This window comes from Oncorhynchus kisutch, linkage group LG6, assembly GCF_002021735.2.
Source record: "Oncorhynchus kisutch isolate 150728-3 linkage group LG6, Okis_V2, whole genome shotgun sequence".
In the NCBI taxonomy this organism is placed as follows: domain Eukaryota; kingdom Metazoa; phylum Chordata; class Actinopteri; order Salmoniformes; family Salmonidae; genus Oncorhynchus; species Oncorhynchus kisutch.
Window position 1 is genome coordinate 55,761,831 of NC_034179.2, and position 21,713 is coordinate 55,783,543.

At 41.7% G+C, this 21,713-nt stretch overlaps 1 protein-coding gene and 1 pseudogene across 1 annotated transcript; both read right to left on the reverse strand.

Moving 5' to 3' along the window:
• Positions 1-13,289: 13,289 nt before the first annotated feature.
• LOC109891852 (hepatitis A virus cellular receptor 2 homolog) lies at positions 13,290-18,299 on the reverse strand. Its single transcript, XM_031826972.1, has 7 exons — positions 18,025-18,299; positions 16,975-17,310; positions 16,733-16,783; positions 14,866-14,942; positions 14,621-14,732; positions 14,349-14,379; positions 13,290-14,143 (listed from the first exon to the last, which is right to left on the reverse strand). Exons 1-7 carry the CDS (start codon positions 18,083-18,085, stop codon positions 13,978-13,980), a joined length of 834 nt encoding a protein of 277 aa, XP_031682832.1. The 5' UTR covers positions 18,086-18,299; the 3' UTR covers positions 13,290-13,977.
• A 227-nt stretch (positions 18,300-18,526) lies between these two features.
• On the reverse strand, positions 18,527-21,652 carry LOC109892182 (T-cell immunoglobulin and mucin domain-containing protein 4-like; annotated as a pseudogene).
• Between the last annotated feature and the right edge of the window lie 61 nt (positions 21,653-21,713).

Here is a 21,713-nt window from a genome sequence, read left to right on the forward strand (position 1 = left end):
GACCTACATCTATTTGGAGCTATTTCTGACAAAGTGATTACTTGGTGTGATAAGAATCCCTTCACCACCAAGGAAAGAAATCACAGTGACTCACATACAGCTGCATGGCACATGTGAAAGGCAGCGAGAGTATTACTTAAATCAAGCATGGCTGTGGGGAAAATCCTCTAAGTGCAACTGCCAGGGAGGCAGATGTGGAACCGCACAATATCTGAGATGTGAGAGAGCAGGAGTGTGGAGAGAGAGAACAGATGGGAAATTCCACGATAATGGAATTATGCTGAGACTCAGATTTTCTATTTAAAATGTATGCCAAACAAACAACATTGACTTCAAAGTTTAACAAACCATACAACTCCATGCAAGAGGACTACTTCGAACAATTTACATAGAAAATGTCACAAAAACACATATGCAGATGCAAAGTTTGGTAACAGAATTATGGTCAAATCCACCTCAGTTTTTTATACGACCACATTTTCAAAAAACTCTGATAACGTTCTTCTAAGCATTAAGATTGAAAGATGTCTTGAGGAAGAATGGGGTGTCAGCTATGACATGACACCTTGAGTTTGAAAATATCTATCTTTCGTTATTGAAATACAGTAAGTTAAGTGGATTTACACCCTGTTACAAAATTACGCTTACGGAATGGGTCCTTGATCTGTACCACACAGAAATCATTATGGATATCATTCTGTTCATGGTGATGTATCCTGAATAGGTACACAAAGGTAAACATGTGCAATATCATCCTTTGCATATTTGGATATTATTTCGACATACTGGCTATTATTCTAATGAGCTCCGCCCCCAAACAAGGCCAAATTTAGTTGGTCTTGACCGGACCAAATCTGAACCAATCATAGACGTCTATGTTTCACAAGTTTGGACATCACAGTGCAGCACAGTAGAGCACAGTAGAGTACAGTACAGCACATCACAGTAGAGTAGAGTTCAGTGCAGTAGAGTTCTGTATAGTACAGTAGAGTACAGTAGAGTATATTATACTGTACTCTACTCTCGTGTAATCTAGTGTACTGTACTGAACTCTACTCTACTGTACTCCACTGAAATCTACTCTACTTCTATTCACTGTACTGTACTCTACTGTGCTTCACTGTACTGGACTGTAATTCTACTATGCTGTCCAAACTTGTGAAACATAGACGTCAATGATTGGTTCAGATGTGGTCCGGTCACCAATCCCGTAACATCTTTGTTGAGCCAAATCAAGGCGGTCTGGAACGGACCAAAAATCTACATCTGTAGATATTGAAATCAAGGGCGGTCCGGACCAAAAAAAGATATCTTGAAAGTCCAGAGTGGAGTGTCCAAAATGGAACTACTTTCCAACGTCCATGGACGTCCAGTGTCAGTCAGTGATTTTACTGGTATTTAGTAAAAACAGTACAACTAATTGATAGGTCTACCTTGTTACTTCTGTGAACCTTTCATGATCCTCCTTCCTCGTGTGAGAGAGAAATAAAAAATATCTTATAGATATGTGGGGGGGGGGGGGGGGGGGGGGGGGGTTTGGTAACGGAATTACAAGGCACAAGGCATGTTTCTTAAACTTACAGAAGGCAAATCCAAAATGAAATATTACTGTTGATATTAGCAAAAATATAAATGCAACATACAACAATTTCAACAATTTTACTGAATTGCAGTTCATATAAGAAAACCAAGCAATTTAAAAACAATAATTAGGCCCCAATCTATGGATTTCACATGACTGGGAATACAGATATGCATCGGTTAGCCACAGATATCTTAAAAAATAAGGTAAGGGTGTGGATCAGAAAACCAGTCAGTATCTGGTGTGACCATTTGTCTCATGCAGCGCGACACATCTCTTTCACATAGAGTTGATCAGTCTGTTGATTGTGGCCTGTGAAATGTTGTCCCACTCCTCTTCAATGGCTGTATGAAGATGCTGGATGACAATGGGTGACATGTCTGGTGAGTATGAAGGCCATGGAAGAACTGGGACATTTTCAGCTTCCAGGAATTATGTACAGATCCTTGCGACATGGGGCTGTGCATTATCATGCTGAAACATGAGGTGATGGCGGCAGATGAATGGCATTACAATGGGACTCAGGATCTCGGCAACTGCACCGCCCTCAACCGCAAGACTCTCCAGAAGCTGGTGCAGTCTGCAGAACGCATCACCGGGGGAAAACTACCTGCCCCCCAGGACACCTATAGCACCCGAAGGCCGAAAAGATCGTCAAGAACATCAACCATCTGAGCCACTGCCTGTTCACACCGCTACCAACCAGAAGGCGAGGTCAGTACAGGTGCATCAAAGCTGTGACCGAGAGAAAAACAGCTTCTATCTGAAGGCCATCAGACTGCTAAACAGCAATCATGAACTCAGAGAGGCTGCTGCCTACATTGAGACCCAATCACTGGCCACTTTAATAAATGGATCACTAGTCACTTTACACAATGCACTCTAAATAATGCCACTGTTAATGTTTACATATTTTACATTACTCATATCACGTATATACTGTATTTTATACCATCTATTGCACCTTGCCTATGCCGCTCGGCCATCGCTCATCCATATACTTACTTGCACATATTCTCATTCACCCCTTTAGATTTGTGTGTGCTAGGTAGTTGTGATGGGGAACTTTTATATGACTTGTTAGCTATTACTGCACTGTCGGAACTAGAAGCACAAACCTTCCGCTAAACTCGCATCTGTTAGCTATGTGTGTGTGACAAATACAATTTGATTTGCAGGTGGGTGGCAGGCGGCTGGGTGGCAGGCAGGTGGGTGGCAGGCGGGTGGGTGGCAGGCGGGTGGGTGGGTGGCAGGCAGGTGGGTGGCAGGCAGGTGGGTGGCAGGCAGGTGGGTGGCCGGGCAGGTGGGTGGCAGGCGGGTGGGTGGCAGGCGGGTGGGTGGCAGGCGGCTGGGTGGCAGGCAGGTGGGTGGCAGGCGGCTGGGGGGCAGGCAGGTGGGTGGCAGGCAGGTGGGTGGCAGGCGGCTGGGTGGCAGGCAGGTGGGTGGCAGGCGGGTGGGTTGAATAAAGAGAAAACAAAAAATCCGTAAATGTATTATTCTTGTGCAATTTTTATCTATAGACTACATGGAGGGTTTTCTTTCATTACTTTAGGCTATCTGGCATTAGTGCTTAAGCCTAAGCTTTAGAGCTTAACTGGAGTTATACACGCAGACGACAAATGTTTTTTGGAATGGACAGGAAAAGTTCATGTCATCCACCGAGGCAAAAAAAGGACAATGTCAGAGTTTAGTTCAATGAGAAAATAGCAGTGAAATGGAGAGTTGAAAATAAAAAGAAGGGAGGGCCAGAAAAGTCATGTTTGGGAAAGATTTGGTGAAGTGGTACAGAGGATGATAGGAGTGTCTCTATGTTTTAAGTGCTGATTGTGAGGCGTTATAAAATTCAACAGTCACAAGATGGGACTTCAAATAGGCCTATGGCACGTCAAGGGAACTGTAGCCTACTGTTAGGGTTAAATGGAAACTGAAATCTGGACACTGACTGTGGGTCTATAACCTCTCACATTGCTGAAATATCAACTCCTGCAGAATTATTATAATTATACACCAAATCTAGGAAAAACTTTGGTCCCGAGAAATATGATTCATTTCTTTCAGCATCTTGAGAGAAGGCGAATGTGCACTTTAGATACCGTCTGTAGCGGTTCTATCTTTATCAGCGTCATAAAAGCTGATAGTATTTAAACCACATAAAATAGGCTATGTATCCAAGCCGAACTGAAGTCTTATCAGAAACATGTTGGTCGTTTTCACGTGCAGCTTCTATTTCCTTACAATCGGTAAAAGTGATGTCATTTGGAAATGTTCCTTCTTGTTTTTTTCCTGGAGTTACTGCATTTTATCCATAAATGTCTTTGCTGGATGAAAGAAGCAGAGATTACAGAGGAAACTTGACCAATGTCAACTAGATTGAAGCATTCACATTATCGTTTTATGACATGATTCTGTTGATCAAGGGCTTATTTAGTCTTCTAGGGCAACCTACAGTACACTGAGTGTATAAAACATTAAGAACATGACAGACTGACATAGACTGACCAGGTGAATCCAGGTGAAAGCTATGATCCCTTAAACAGTTGAAGTCGGAAGTTTACATACACCTGGGTTGGAGTCATTAAAACTTGTTTTTCAACCACTCCACAAATGTCTTGTTAACAAACTATAGTTCTGGCAAGTCGGTTAGGACATCTACTTTGTACATAACACAAGTAATTTTTCCAACAATTGTTTACAGACAGATTTTTCACTTATAAATCACTGTATCACAATTCTAGTGGGTCAGAAGTTTACATACACTAAGTTGGCTGTGCCTTAAACAGCTTGGAATATTCCAGAAAAGTATGTAATCGGCTTTAGAAGCTTCTGATAGGCTAATTGACATCATTTGAGTCAATTGGAGGTGTACGGTGGATGTATTTCAGATCCTACCTTCAACCTCGGTGCCGCTTTGCTTGACATCATTGGAAAATCAAAAGAAATCATCCAAGAACGTAGACCTCCATAAGTCTGGTTCATCCTTGAGAGCAATTTCCAAATGCCTGAAGGTACCACGTTCATCTGTACAAACAATAGTATGCAAGTCTAAACACCATGGGATCACGCAGCCGTCATACCCTACCCCACTTTTTGGTGCAAAAAGTGCAAATCAATCCCAGAACAACAGCAAAGGACCTTGTGAAGATGATGGAGGAAACAGGTACAAAAGTATCTATCCACAGTAAAATGAGTCCTATATCGACATAACCTGAAAGGCTGTTCAGCAAAGAGGAAGCCACTGCTCCAAAATATGTATATAAAAGCCAGACTATGGTTTGCAACTCCACATGGGGACAAAGGTTGTACTTTTTGGAGAAATGTCCTCTGGTCTGATGAAACAAAAATAGAAGTGTTGGCCATAATGACCATCGTTATGTTTGGAGGAAAAAGGAGGAAGCTTGCAAGCCGAAGAACACCATCCCAACCATGAAGCACGGGGGTGGCAGCATCATGTTGTGGGGGTGCTTTGCTGCAGGAAGGACTGGTGCACTTCCCCAACTAAATGGCATCATGAGAATGATAATTATGTGGATATATTGAAGCAACATCTCAAAACATCAGTCAGGAAGTTAAAGCTTGGTCGCAAATGGGTCTTCCAAATGGACAATGACCCCAAGCATACTTCCAAAGTTGTGGCAAAATGGCTTCAGGACAATAAAGTCAAGGTATTGGAGTGGCCATCACAAAGCCCTGACCTCAATCACATAGAAAATGTGTGGGCAGAACTGAAAAAGCATGTGTGAGCAAGGAGGCCTACAAACCGAACTCAGATACACCAGTTCTGTCAGGAGGAATGGGCCAAAATTCACCCAACGTATTGTGGGAAGCTTGTGGAAAGCTACCTGAAACGTTTGACCCAAGTTAAACAATTTAAAGGCAATGCTACTAAATACTAATTGAGTGTATGTAAACTTCTGACCCACTGGGAATGTGATGAAAGAAATACAAGCTGAAATAAATCATTCTCTCTATTATTCTGGCATTTCACATTCTTAAAATAAAGTGATGATCCTAACTGACCTAAAAAAAGTGCATTTTTACTAAGATTAAATGTTAGGAATTGTGGAAAAACTGAGTTTAAATGTATTTGGCTAAGGTGTATGTGAACTTCCGACTTCAAATGTAGATGTCACTTGTTAAATCCACTTCAATCAGTGTAGATGAAGGGGAGGAGGCAGGTTCAAGAAGGATTTTAAGCCTTGAGACAATTTAGACATGGATTGTGTATGTGTTCCATTCAGATGGTGAATGGGCAAGACAAAAGATTTAAGTGCCTTTGAACGGGGCATGGTAGTAGGTGCCAAGCTCACCAGCCCGGTCTCAAAGACTAGAGGTAACATAGTAAATGTCAATCTGACATACAAATTAGTATGATATGTTACTTTTTGGTATGGTTACATGAGACAGATGGTTACTTAAGGCAGAAACTAAAGTAGGGTGGTTGGTTGGGGTGGATGGTTGGACGTATAACGTAAACGTCAAGCAACTCAAAAGTTGCGAGTTAGAATATCATCATGGACAACTATAACACTTTAGTTAATTAGCAACTTTCAACTACTTAGCTTAACCCTAACCCCTAATCTTAACCCTAACCCCGAACTTAGCTAACATTAGTCAGCTAGCCACCGAGCTAGAATTAGTCAAATATGATAAGTTTTGCACATTTGGAACATATTGTATGCTTTGAAAAATTCTTAACATATAACATAAATTGAGTGTACAAAACATTAAGAACACGTATGATATGTTACGAATTACAGTGTATAATGATAAAAGAGAAGCTGTATGGATCTAATTATAAACAAGTTGACTAACATTTAGCCTACCAAAATGTCAGAAAATTATAAGCAGAAACATATCTAAATCAGGCAAAAATATATACTGCACTCCATGCCCCAAAACATGTCTGCTGTCTCTGACTGTAGCCTATAGTGCCTTTTCTATATTACCAGTTTAGGGTTGGGTGCAGGCCTCAAGATTGTCACTTTTTCACATACAGTGCATTCGGAATGTATTCAGACCCCTTGACTTTTTCCACAATTTGTTACCTTACATCCTTTTTCTCTACAAACAATACACCATAATGACAAAGCAAAAACAGGTTTGTAGACATTGTTGCACATTTATTAAAATAAAAAAACGGAAATATCACATTTACATAAGTATTCAGACCCTTTACTCAGTACTTTGTTGAAGCACATTTGACAGCGATTACGGCCTTGAGTCTTCTTGGGTATGACGCTACATGATAGGCACACCTGTATTTGGGGAGTTTCTCCCATTCTTCTCTGCAGACCCTCTCAACCTCTGTCAGGTTGGATGAGGAGCTTCACTGCACAACTATTTTCAGGTCTCTCTAGAGATGTTGAATCGGGTTAAAGTCTGGGCTCTGGGTGGGAAACTCAATGACATTCAGAGACTTGTCTCTATGCCACTCCTGCTTTGTCTTGGCTGTGTGCTTATGGTCGTTGTCCTGTTGGAAGCTGAACCTTCGCCCCAGTCTGAGGTCCTGAGTGCTCTGGAGCAGGTTTTCATCAATTATCTCTCTGTACTTTGCTCCGTTCATCTTTCCCTCGATTCTGACTGGTCTCGCAGTCCCCTGCAGCTGAAAATGCTCAGTTTGGCCGGGCAACCAGCTCTAGGAAGAGTCTTGGTTATTCCAAACATCTTCCATTTAGGTATGATGGAGGCCACTGTGTTCTTGGGGACCATAAATGCTGCAGACATTTTTTGGTAGCCTTCCCCAGATCTGTGCCTCGACATAATCCTGTCTCACAGCTCCATGGACAATTCCTTCAACCTCACGGCTTGATTTTTTGCTCTGACATGCACTGTCAACTGTGGGACCTTATATAGACAGGTGTGTACCTTTCCAAATCAGGTCCAATCAATTGAATTTACCACAGGTGGACTCCAATCAAGTTGAAGAAACATTTCAAGGATGATTTTATTTTATTTTACCTTTATTTAACTAGGCAAGTCAGTTAAGAACAAATTCTTATTTTCAATGACGGCCTAGGAACAGTGGGTTAACTGCCTGTTCAGGGGCAGAACGACAGATTTGTACCTTGTCAGCTCAGGGGTTTGAACTTGCAACCTTCCGGTTACTAGTCCAACACTCTAACCACTAGGCTACCCTGATCAACGGAAACAGGATGCACCTGAGCTCAATTTCATAGCAAAGGGTCTGAATACTTATGTAAATATGACATTTCTGTTCGATTTTTAAAAATAAAATAGCAAAAAATAATAATAATGTTTTGACTTTGTCATTATTGGGTATTGTGTGTAGATTGATGAAGATTTGTATTTATTTAATCAATTTTAGAATGAGGCTGTAACGTAACAAAATGTTGAAGTCAAGGGGTCTGAACTCTTTCCGAATGCACTTATAGTCAGGCTGTTGTGAACAGGTTACAGTTACGGGTGGGTGCGGGTGAACAAACAGCTGACCTGCACACCACTAGTATCTATGTCTTAATTTCCCCAAAACATAGACTCTTACCCACTGGGCAAAAACTGGTTGAATCAACATTGTTTCCAAGTCATTGAAAAAAATATATATATAATGAAACTGAGTGGATTTTTTTAAATGAAATTTTGTGGTATTATCACCCAACTTTGAACCTACATCTAATGGCATGGTGAATTTCTTTGTTGATTTCACCTTGAAGTCACATTAGTTGACAACTCAATCAAATGTAAATCATTGATACCTGTGCCCAGTGGGCAGTCTCTTTAATTTGACACCCAATTTTAAATGCTCCTCTGAACTTCACATGTATGCTCATGGGTCCTTTTATATGGAAATGGCCAGATCTAGGAAGACGGTGCTCATTCATCTTTGGTGGTAATCCGTTAATGAGATCACGCTATTCTCCTCTTATTGCAGCTCATGAGATTACACTGTTCTCCTCTTATAGCAGGTCATCGATTTATGCCAGACAACGTCTCTCTCAAAGCGCACTGATCCAGAACTAGAGTCACTCCTTTTAAAACCATTAGCACACTTTCCCCCTATCAGTATGTCACGCCCTGACATTAGAGATCCTTTTTATGTCTCTATTTTGGTTTGGTCAGGGCGTGAGTTGGGGTGGGCATTCTATGTTGTATGTTTCTATGATTTTCTATTTCTATGTTTTGGCCAGGTATGGTTCTCAATCAGGGACAGCTGTCTATCGTTGTCTCTGATTGGGAACCATAATTAGGTACCCTTTTTCCCACCTGTGTTTGTGGGAAGTTAGCTCTGTTTGATGGCACATAGCCTGAAGCGTCACGGTTTGGTTTGTGTTGTTGGCGTCATTTTGAATAAAAGAGAAAATGTACGCTCACCACGCTGCACCTTGGTGTAGTGCTCTGTTATCACAGTGCTCTGTTATCAATACACCTTGGCCTCGCTCTTTAAAGGGGTAGTGGGAAAAGAGGAATTGTCTTTAGAATTGTGCTACTGGCTCTATTCAATACATTTTGTGTGGATTTCTTAGCATAGTTGCCATTGTAACAAGTTTGTATTAATTCCTCATGAGAGTTTTTAGGGAATAATTAGATACTACCACATCAGCAGGAGCAGTAGGACTTGCGACAAACCTACATTTCAGGTCATTATGAGATTGTCAGAGCTAGTTATCAAATATTTGACAAACACCACCAATAAAAGTCCTCATCTGTTTCCATGGGAACTCAGAGAATTGGGCTTGAGCCCTGACACATGCAGGGAGAGAGAGGCAATACCAAGATCAAGTGCCTGATAGAAATTGTTGTCAATGTTTTCTCGTCCCAAAGTATGTACTTTAGCTTTTCTAATCACAATAACAACTACATTGTACATCATATTATTGTTCTTGTAGGCACGACTTTAGCTACTTGATCTCACTGATCAACTGTTGTCAAAGGGGAAACTTCACATTATCCAGCCACAAGTAGTGGCTGTAATGCATTTTCTGGGCTTAAACATGGCGAATAGCTATTCCACAAATAGCGCCTCAACGATTCCCAGAATGAGGTGATTAGTGGAACGAACGTTTTAGAGAGATTGGAACAGAGGAAGAAGTGACTCATTTGATTAATTAGATATAAAAGCATTATTCTGACCATAATGCTGTAATGGTCCGTTTCATTTCATTTATCACATTTATTTGACCTATCTGCTCGATATGTATAACAGTATGAAATATACTGTAATTCTGCATTAAAACTTATATCAAAAAGTGTATGCTTTTGAAAGAGAAAGGCGGGGAATACCTTTCTGTTTTTCTCTTTTCCCATGCTAAAGAGGATAGCAGTGACCTACACATCACAAAGCTCAATGTTGTGGTGGAACAGACCACAGGCCGATGGTGTGGCGGTGGCGAATAGCTCCACTCCGCAGGTGTAAGGTTACCTCAGGGAGCTGCACTCAGAGGATATTCTATCCTAATGTGTCTGGAGAGAGCAACTCACCCTCAAACACATACCTCATAGCAGAGGAACCATGTGTAAAGTCAGTGACCTTACACCTACGCTGTCATTACTTGCATTTTTTCCCTACAGAAGAGCTACATAATTATGACTAAAGTTAAAGAGCACAGGAGACGTCTGCACTTCTTTTTTGTTGGAGAGATAATGATCTAGTCTTACTCTTTAAGTATGTCCTCAGAGGGTCGCAATGGTAGCATTTCTGTCTGCCTATTGACTCAAAAACTCGACTGGTTAGTTATTATGTGTTGTCCAACACGGTGTTCCTGTTGTGGAATGCTCAAACCAGATGAAAGTGCAGTGAGTGAGAACGCCTATTCACGCTGAAGTGTACTGATGGTCAAAGCAGCAAACAAGGTCTTTCCATTTTCACAATGTTACTTCATGATGACCTTCGTGGTGTGTATGTTCCTGATGTGTTTGTTCACGATGAGTCAACAAACTGCCCACTGAATCCACCTCAATTCAAAGCCTCCACTTCAGAGGACAAGAGCACTGCAGTTCTGCTTTATGGTGCTGTTTTGCTTTGACAGTGGGTGAATTGATCTTAGTACCAGCTTGTTGTGATGTATTGAAGCGGGGGGTTTGATTATACTGGATTGATCATACTGAAATAATGTAGAATTCCTTATCACTTTGTTTTCGAGAAGGAAGTGAAATCCTTCAGATCCATGTGAAGACAAAGTGAATCCCCTGCTGCTGTTTTGTCAGCCTCAGCCTTTGTCAGCCTTTGTCAGCCTGGTTCAGTACACATGTTGTTCATGACTTGTTTCAAGTGACTGAGAATTGAATTGCTTCCTTGTGTACAATATTCAATATGTCAGGTCTGACATTTCGGTTACTTGAGAGTCAATAACGTTTTGTTATGGTCTCTTTAATAGTCCCCTCCCCGTTTTTATTTGTATTTGAGTCTATCCCCTGGCCTCCAGTGACTCCAGGCCTCTCCCATCTGGGCTACCAAGTCCCCACATCTGGCTTCTCCTCTGTACCTTGCTGGGCAGGTTGTGTGTGTGTGTGTGTGTGTGTGTGTGTGTGTGTGTGTGTGTGTGTGTGTGTGTGTGTGTCTTTCTGTCGGTTTTTCTATCTGTCTGTCTGACTAGTCCTGGGACCAAGCTCTCTCTCCCTCCAATGGTGCACAGCCTTGACGTGTGGCACATCCTGTCCCCGTTCCTCACTTCCGTCCATGTGGCTCCATGGTTGAGTGTTGATTATTCCCCATCTCTCAGTGGCTGCTGTTGCTGCTCCCCACTGGGGGCCTGGTGCACAGGGGGCTTGTCTGCCTGATCTCCTTCTGCCACATGACTGTGTTTCTGTTTCTGCTGAGGAATCTGAGAAGCAATGTTTAGATTGAGATCATTTGTTTTTTCCATCCAGTTTGCCGCTGAGGTGTCCTGGTTGTCAGCTTGAGGCTCTTGAGGGTACTCTGATCTGACACATCCAGACAGGCATTGTATTGCGTTGTCTGTCTGTCACAAACACAATGAACTGGGTGGTAGTAACCTTATAGAGTCAGCAATTAATTGTAAAAAAAAATTGTTTGGTTAAGTATCTTCATTCTGTAAATGAACTGTGAAATTAAAGTCTAATAGAAGTTGATGTTACAGGCAGAATTAAGCATATGAACATGTGAAAGCACATTCTGTACAGCTGAGCAACAGACCCTCAGGGTTACACTTCAAAAGCTCATTGAATTTGACCCTAAAAATAACTTATAATAATAATAATAATAAGTACTTTATATTGGTGCACTTTCACAACTATTTAAAAAAAAAAAGGCAGTATTACCTGTTGCTGTGCAACATAAAATATCTTAGGCTTTCCTGACTGAGAAATCATCAGTACACTATGTAGCCTACGGTGTAGTTGCCTAACGTTCCATCTGTTTTAACACACATTTCCCAGGAAGACGAACTTGCAGTCAATACTTGCCCAGCAAACATTCACTGTATAGTGCTGTCATCATGTGGCAAAAAAATGTAATTGCATTTTAATTTTTTTTAAATTTAATTTATTTAACAAGGCAAGTCAGTTAAGAACAAATTATTATTTTCAATGACGGCCTACCAAAAGGAAAAAGGCCTCCTGCGGAGACGTGGCTGGGATAAAATATATATCTACATACAGTTGAAGTCGAAAGTGTACATACACCTTAGCCAAATACATTTAAACTCAGTTTTTCACAATTCCTGACATTTGATCCTTGTAAAAATGCACTGTCTTAGGCCAGTTAGGATCACCAATTTATTTTAAGAATGTGAAATGTCATATTCAATAGTAGAGAGAATTATTTGTTTCAGCTTTGATTTATTTCATCACATTCCCAGTGGGTCAGAAGTTTACATACACTTAATTAGTAGTATTTGGTAGCATAGACTTTAAATTGTTTAATTTGGGTCAAACGTTTCGGGTAGCCATCCACAAGCTTCCCACAATAAGTTGGGTGAATTTTGGACCATTCCTCCTGACAGAGCTGGTGTAACTGAGCCAGGTTTGCAGGCCTCCTTGCTCGCACATGCTTTTTAAGTTCTGCCCACACATTTTCTATGGGATTGAGGTCAGGGCTTTGGCCACTCCAATACCTTGACTTTGTTGTCCTTAAGCCATTTTGCCACAACTTTGGAAGTATCTTGAGGTCATTGTCCATTTGGAAGACCCATTTGCGACCAAGCTTTAACTTCCTGACTGACGTCTTGAGATGTTGCTTCAATATAACCGCATAATTTTCCTTCTCATGAAGCCATCTATTTTGTGAAGTGCACCAGTCCCTCCTGCAGCAAAGCACCCCCACAACATGATGCTGCCACCCCCATAATTCACGGTTGAGATAGTGTCCTTCAGCTTGCAAGCCTCCCCCTTCTTCCTCCTAACATAACGATGGTCATAACGATGGCCAAACAGTTCTTTTTTTGTTTCATCAGACCAGAGGTTATTTCTCCAAAAAGATCTTTGTGCAGTTGCAAACCGTAGTCTGGCTTTTTTTATGGTGGTTTTGGAGCCGTGGCTTCTTCCTTGCCGAGTGGTCTTTCAGGTTATGTCGATATAGGACTCGTTTTACTGTGGATATAGATACTTTTGTACCTGTTTCCTCCAGCATCTCACAAGGTCCTTTGCTGTTGTTCTAGGATTGATTTGCACTTTTCGCACCAAAGTACATTCATCTCTAGGAGACAGAACGCGTCTCCTTCCTGAGAGGTATGACGGCTGCGTGATCCCATGGTGTTTATACTTGCGTACTATTGTTTGTACAGATGTGGTACCTTCAGGCATTTGGAAATGTTCTGACATTTCACATTCTTAAAATAAACTGGTGATCCTAACTGACCTAAATGTATAAAACTCCTAAAAGGAGACCATTGATTCAACTTAAAATACGTGGCTATGAAAAAGAATTTGGCAGGAGAATTTTGCATGCAGCACCATTCCCTTCCCCCTATATCCATTCTGCCTGTGCCTTTGCTGTCAAAGAGAATCCACTAGAGGAAAAAAATAGTCTCTTTGTTTTCTTGGGGGTATAGCCTCTAGAAATTCCAAACGTTGAACACCATGTTAATTATCAACAAAATTACTGGTTGGGTTTACTTGATGTTTTATTAGAAAGAGACTAAATTCAGACAGTTTGTAAAAAACAATCCAACACTGTGTATCAAGAAGAAAAAAATCACACAGTACAATAACAATGTAGAAAAAAGTGAATAAATACATTTTACTTGGGGGGGGGAACCCAAACTCTTTTTCATTAGTTTGAATCATCCTTCAAGGTGTCTCTCTGTACAACAGTTCCCTCAGTAGGTGAAAATAGAGCCTTTGAGATAGGTGTTCATTGTGAGGCAGGTTTCAGGCGACCGTGATCAGTCCAATGGACGTCAGTTAACATGAAGATGTGAGGACAGCCAGTCTGATGTCTGTGTGTCACAGTGGGTGCGTCCCAAAAGGCACCCTGTTTCCTACATACTGTATGTGGCACTACATTTGACCAGAGTCCTGGTCAAAAGTAGTGTACCATATCGGGAATAGGTCCCTCCTCCCTTGTCCAGAGTACAGATGTTCTCCTCCACAGGTCTCCTCATGCGAATCTCATAGATGATGTGGGGCGGCTCCTTGGCTGACAAACTAGGGAAGCAGCACAGCATCATCACACGCTGATCATAGACAGGTTTAACTGTAACCTAGTGCAGTACATTCCTGTACACATAAGTATACCAGACATGTAAAACATATTGCACACAAAACATAAACATTTACCAAGACAATTATTGCTTCTGTTTTGTGTTCAATATGTTTGCATGTCTGTTACGCTTATCACGTGTTTGCTTACCAGCCTGCTTTTAGAGCTCTTCTGTGCATCCCTCGCGAGAAGAAAATAAATAGTTCAAATCAACATAAAGTCAAATCCACGTTTATTAGTCATATGCACAGGAGGATACATACAGCGTACTGTGCACGGTTCAATGAAACGCTTACTCTTACTGAGTTAGCGGCAATGCACTTTTACATGGGCAAACATTTCACATCACAGCAAGATGTCTGAATAAGTGATCATTGGCACACTGGGCTTTTCTACAGAGGATGTGAGTTTGTGGTACATACGTTTGAACCCCAGTATGACCAATGCCCCCACTATGAGTAGGAGTAGACTGAGGGAGAGAGAGAGTACCGGGATGTTGATCTGGAGAGAGAGGCTGGGGAAAGGGTCATCCACCTGGTTCCAGAGCACAGAGAGAGAAGCGAGCGGGTTAAACACATGGGGGCTTATTTTGTCTCTCATAGTCTTCCAGAATGCTGAGTAAAGGGTGATTATATGTCGGTGGTGTTACGGTATACAGTTTACTCACCAGTGTTACAGAATGCAAAACACTGGTGTTCTGTCTTGGAATGGCTATGTGTGACGACTCAACAGCTTTCCAGTGGTCTACAAAGGGAGACACGACACAATGGAGATGATGATGATGGCACAAGCAAGTCATCTCTTCCCCATCACTTCTCAGGAAATCATGACATTTTATCACCCCTGAGACATCATCAACCACTGCTGCATGATATGCTCTTGAAATGAGAGCTGTCATTTCAACGCTAGTTTGTGGTTTCCTATGAGGTCTGCTGCACTTGCACTGAGCAACACAATGGGATTCAAGATCACACTGCACAGCCAAACAGCACACCCTGTTTCATCAAGGTTATGTTTGAGATGAGGCTCTTTCAGTGATCAATCAGCCCTAGAAAAGGAGTTAGAATTGTGGTCTGAGACTACTCTCTCTGAGAAGGGGTCTCCTCGTAGTCACTTTGAAAGTGAATGTTTGTAAGGCACAATGGTTAGCACATTTGACTCCCTTTGATGAATAACCACATCCTGGAACTGTGGGAGGCAAAGTAGTTTAATAATTGACGTTGTACCACTGATGTGTGAATGAGGGGTAAATGTTTAAGTCGGCAGTTCTCTTTCCCATCGCTCCTTCTTCTTCTTTGGAATGTTATCGCAGACTACACCTGCTTCCTCCGTGTTTCCACTTTCCTCTCCGTTTGTGCTGTGCAGTTGGCAACCACAGTAATAAAACGCTATAAAGTCCACCTTCCTAACATGCAACACATCGGGATCCCTCTGTTGAGAAGGAATAGTATCAAGGTGTCTCTCCTCCTGCTACCATTACTTCTTCAACATCCCTCCTTTCTTCCACTCTTCTCACCGCCTCTGGATAGGAGACTTGCTGGACAGCCCTTATTATTGCCACCTCTGTCTCCTTCAGCCTAACAGGTTACTTCAGGAATTCGCGTGCATGTTCCCCGCCACAATTGCAGCGTTTAGGCTCAGCTGGCATTAAAATACTGCTCCCATCTGCATATACACTTGACACATGGCCGAGTCATTTACATTCATCACACATGCATGTGTTTGGGTACGAAGGCTCTCACAGGTAATCTCGTATGACCCAAATACATGTGAGAAGGAAGAGACTCTTCATCAAAAAAAACAATAGAATGGATGGAGTGGTCTTCCTCACTCCATCCAACATGTAGGTCAGCGGGTGTGCACCAACCAGTTGATCCAATTCGTCACGTGTATCCTTTGCGTTTACTTCTAGCCCCACCCCAGAGATAACACCCTTGATAGGCGCCCTGCTTCGAGGTTCCACACACGACACATTCCAATCGGACATCTTCTGGAGTTGCGAAGCACGCTCCTTCTGTTCCATAGAAACGCCCACTTCTTGTTATTCTTATTGACGCCACCTCATCCAACACATCCACGATTTTAACTTCAACCCGGATCTCTCAGGGAACAACATGGGATCCAAAACCCTTATTCCAACCAAAAAAAGACTCCAAACCTGGTTTTGATTTACTAGATTCCACTACCACTTTAATTCTCTTATTTCCTTTTGCATTCTCCACTGTGATCCAGGTCTTCTCACTCTCCTCTCCACGCCATCTGATTCAAACAGAACATCTGCCTCCGCCATTTTCCCGTCCTCCCTGTCTTTAAATGACTCTTTCTCTTTCCTCTTCCCCATCTCGTAAGGATTTCTCAACTTCAACTAACCACACATGAGTCATCATCATTACCACCTTCATTATCAACGCAGAAATAATACCCATTTTAATATCATCTCTGATAAGGAATATGCATCACACACACACACACACACACACCTGGATCACATTTTATTTATTTATTATTATTATTATTTTTTACAATATACTCACCTGTGGCAGGGTTAGCTTCTGTGGTTGTTGACATAATGGTTACTGGAGCAGCTAAAAAATAAAAAATAAACAAATTTATAACAGACGTATTAGGAAATTCAATTGCATTTTAGGTCTAAAGTTCTGAGTTCACAATGTAAGTCTGCTGTACAAAGCAAATGAAAACTAGAAAGTCCATCGATCCCCATTTTTGCCCAAGAATTTTAAATAGGGACATAAAATAATATTTTGCCACAAATTACCTTTCATGACCCTCAAGTTTTGGATTACTTTTTTGTCGTTGAAAATGCCGTCTATGTCCACTCTGCAACAGTACGGCCCGCTGTCCGTCTGCTTGACGTCGAGAATTCCAAGGTCCATTTCTCCCGCGAGGACATCACCTGTCATTCTGTATCTGTCCGAAACCTTGGAGATGACCCCATGTTCGTCTGTCTGCACGATAATGTTATTGCACCAGAACGTGCCACATTCTCGGCCCCAACACACACCGCTCAAACCCAAACGGCCCACTGAATATTGACAGGACAATGTCGCAGTATCACCTTCCATCACCTTGAACGCCGACACCGAACACCTGGCTGTTGAGTGGGGGAAAGAAACACAGGTCTGACAAGGCTATTTCCTTGTTCCGGAGTTCCATACACACGTTGTCAACATCCCGAGGTCGACTACGAAACTTTCTCAATAGTCGCCTGACGTTATGGTCAAAAGGCTATATTTTGTAGCTTGCTAGGTAGGCCCCTCAACTCGGTTGCTATAATTAAAGTAAAAGTAGGGTAGTCTTCTAAATAGTATATAAAGTGCATTCGGGAAAGTATTCAGACCCCTTGACTTTTCCCACATTTTGTTACGTAACAGCCTCATTCTAAAATGGATTAAACAAAACGTGGGGAAAGGTCAAGGGGTCTGAGTACTTTCCCGAAAGGCACTGTGGGTTAGGCCTATGTTGGTGGGAATACAAGCTAATACACAGCAATGCTAAAGAACTCAGAGTAACATCTTAACACACAGCCTAATTGTGCAAAAATGTCCATGTCTCGTTGAATAGTTAGGCCTAGTCAATGTAGCTACAGACAGCAAACACCATCACTTCCAACCTACATGTCTAGAACAAAGCCATTGGAGAGCTTGTCACTATTTAGAGGTGAACAAAGGCACAAAGAGTGAGCTGTCCTTTCTGTGGTGTTTGATTCCATTTATGGGGACATTCAATTTAAACTACATCAACGTACCCAATCCCTCAATAGCCTAACCTCCAATTATTTGTAGTGTTTTAGATTAAATGTCCTTGCCTGAGACTGTTAGGAGGACAAGGATCCAACGCAGGAAAGATGGTCCAGAACCAGCAGCCATTCTGTATATCCAGTATGTAGGAGTGGAGGGTGCACACGACACTGCGTTGTGCTGGGCGCGGGCAGGACGGCTCAGAGACAGGGCATCTGAATGGGCAACTGTGTTCTCGGTGCCACTGCCTGTGACATCTCCAGGTTGGACAGCCAGAGTCACTTTGACCCTTCTGTCAAACTCCTCCCATTGTTGATGGGATTTCCATCTGCATTTTCCAGCATAAAAAAAAACTGCATTGATGAGTTAGGAGGCTCATCTCTCACGGTTCACAGTGTACATATCTGCACACAGGGATGGACTTTTTAAAAGCTATCCCCTAGCCTGAAGCTAGTAATAGCTTGGCTGGCCAGTGCCCAAAATCCTTAAATTGATTTTGTTAGGGCTTTTAGTAGTTTATTACAATGTATAAGTGGAACAACAGTGCTAACCTATCAATAATAAGACATGTTTGAGTTTCAAGTTAGAGTTTTTATTCATTATCATGCAACAGGTTGGGTTTGAATAAGACAGTACAGTGCAAAGTTGGGTGGAGACAATGTGTGAAGAAAGCTGTGGTTATGTTTGACCTTTTAATTCGCTGCCTTTCTATGCCTGGGTCCTGTTGCAGATGGGTGAAGCTAAATGTCATGGTTAGAGGAGATGGAGGGGGCAGAAAAGGCTCCTTCAGAGAAAAGGAATTGCTTTTGAGCCATTCTTTGTACCTTTTATTACATACAAAAAAATACAGTCATCGTAATTGTTAGTGCTGAATACACATCGATAGCCATACTACCGAGCCTTTCCTTTCAAACAAACATTTCAAAAATACAAATCAAGTAAAGTTTGACTAATTTATCACCAAAAAGCATCTGATTTTATAGTAGCTTGTCTTGTCTGGTTGAATCATTAGCCTATAAGTTCAGACTCAGCCCTGTAAACACAGAGCTACCGCGTGTTAACAGGATGACTGTGGTGATGTGTCCATGCTTTGTCGGGGGCACTCCTCATAGTCGTCTCTCTCGTTGTCATCTATTTGATAGACGTTCTCCACCGCCATCTCTCGAGTATGCACAGCCAAGCTGGACTCTGAGTTGCTGTACAGGACTGAGCTGCCAGAGTGCTCTGGTCTGATAAAGGAAAGAACAGTAAATACACAGCCAAGGGAGACATGCATGCTTTTATTGACTGCATTATATTGCTTAGTTCCACTCTAGTGATTTCACCAATCCAGATGAATTAATGCTGAGAAAAGTTTGAGTTTTAGTGTACAAGCTGACATAGCAAATAAAGTTTGTATTGATTTAAAATACTTATTTTGCTCTGCATTGTGACTATGGAGCATTTCCCCAAAAATATTTAACCTTTATTTAACTAGACAAGTCAGTTAAGAACTTAAGAACACATTCTTATTTACAATGACGGCCTACCCCGGCCAAAGCCTAACCCGGACGATGCTGGGCCAATTGTGCGCCGCACTATGGGACTCCCAATCACGGCCGGTCGTGACACAGCCTGGAGAATACTGTATTTGTAATTGTGTATTAGATTCTAAAAGCAATGACCTACTGGCCAGTTAGGTCCTTTCAAGTCATATTTCTTAACGACACAGACAAGAGTGGCAATTGCTCACAAGATGTTCACATGAGTGTTCAGAAGAAGCCCGGTTGTTTCACTTCCTCAGAGTTGTCACGTTCTGACCTTTATTTCCTTTGTTTTGTATTTATTTAGTATGGTCAGGGCGTGAGTTGGGTGGGCAGTCTATGTTTGTTTTTCTATAATTAGGCTATTTCTATGTTTCGGCCTAGTATGGTTCTCAATCAGAGGCAGGTGTCATTAGTTGTCTCTGATTGAGAATCATACTTAGGTAGCCTGGGTGTCACTGTGTGTTTGTGGGTGATTGTTCCTGTCTCTGTGTTTTGCACCAGATAGGGCTGTTTAGGGTTTCACACGTTTCTTGTTTTTTGTAATCAGTTGTTCATGTGTACGTTTACGTATTAAAAGAACCATGGACACTTACCATGCCGCATATTGGTCCTCTGATCCTTTTTGCCTCTCCTCTTCGGAAGAAGAGGAGGAAATCCTTGACATGAGTGTTGTGTTCTTGGGTCTCATTAGTCAAAGTTTCAGTATTACCTCAGGTCAGTTGCCATAATGTTTTTGCTAATTAGGCAGACATGTCTCATGGAGGGACATTGCACTTTGACTCAGTTATTCTATTGGCATATTGTGGTATTTCATCTACTCTTGTCAGTTGGAAGAAATACAGTCATGATTAGCATACTTACATTTGGACTACCGTAGCAATTGTTTTCCATCGCTTTCCTGTAATTACGTTAACAAAGACTGTGTTAAAGTATTCCGAAAAACTTAAATAGCAAACTATTGCTTCTTGTAACACTGTCAACACCATTAGAGATATATTCATGAGAATTAGTACTTATTATGCAGGCAAATGTAGAGATGTGTGTACTTACTCAAGACGACAAGTACAGACACAATCACCACCCCTGTCAGAACCAGTAGAATGGACACCAGGATCACAGGCTGACCTGTCATCTGCTCCTGTTAACATCACGGATTCAGTTAAAACGACATCTCGGTACAGTACCAGATCACACAGTGGGATTTCTTATTTGCCAGAATTTGCAGTGTGGAACTATGCATACCAAAATTGATTCGCTGTAAAGTGGCGTGGATGTGTCTGAATACTCTGTGGAATTTGTGGTCACATGACCTACACAGTGAGGAATTGACAGGTTTTATTTTCAGTTGTAAGAATAATGCTGCAATATAAACGATATAAAAGTATGATTTTGATGGACTGATGTTATTCTGTGCGCTGTGTTCCATACAGTGTGTGTGGTTGTCCATGGTCTGTTGAGTTATGGTCACATTAGCCGGTGCCTGAGATGTTGTCGGGACAGGTGCTGAAATCAGAAAGCAATACAATACTAACTGCTCAGCTTGAAAGGTATAGATGCTAAGAAATCATGATATCACTCATTAGGCTGACAAAGATCACCTGTACGGCATCAAGTTACTGTATATCATAGCATGTTGTGCATTGCTTACCTTTCTCAATGTTCAAGTTGACATGATATTTCTCATCATTCCACAATCCGTAAACATGCACACGACAGCCGTATTGTCCAGAATCTTTTTCAGTGACATTGAGGATTGTGAGAGAGACATCCCCTGTCTTCAGCACCCCGAATAAATGAGATGATTTCCTTGTTACAACCAGAGTTCGGTATGGCTCCTCTCCCCCAGCATATGTTATATTTACATGGCCCTCTGGCCCTCAATACCAATGACTTTTGGGTCAATGCATTCACTGACTGGAAAAGAGGGAGGGAGAGGAGGACAGAGATACTTTCAATTGTAAATTATGATTTAACTTATTATCAAGTAAATAACCAGCCTAAAAGAGATGGGACCATTGTGCATCACTTACCTGAAAGTAGACAGAGGAGAAACCAGCCTAAAACACAGGGAGTCTCCATGATAGGGTCATATCACTTCACCCTTCGCCATTCAAACACCAACTGCATATATACACAGTCATCTGAACAGTCATAGTCATATATACACAGTCATCTGAACTCTCTCTCTTTAATAAAGTCGAACCTCCTGAGCACATGACTTCATCTACTTG

What these genes read in the sequence shown, in the direction of transcription:
- LOC109891852 (XM_031826972.1), bottom strand. Translation starts at nt 18,085, where the DNA reads ATGGCTGCTGGTTCTGGACCATCTTTCCTGCGTTGGATCCTTGTCCTC. An exon ending in AGAAGCTAACCCTGCCACAG is followed by an intron (nt 14,943 to 16,732) that starts GTGAGTATATTG and finishes CTCCCTTTGTAG; the next exon opens with ACCACTGGAAAGCTGTTGAG. An exon ending in AGAGCTCTAAAAGCAGGCTG is followed by an intron (nt 14,144 to 14,348) that starts GTAAGCAAACAC and finishes CTGCTTCCCTAG; the next exon opens with TTTGTCAGCCAAGGAGCCGC.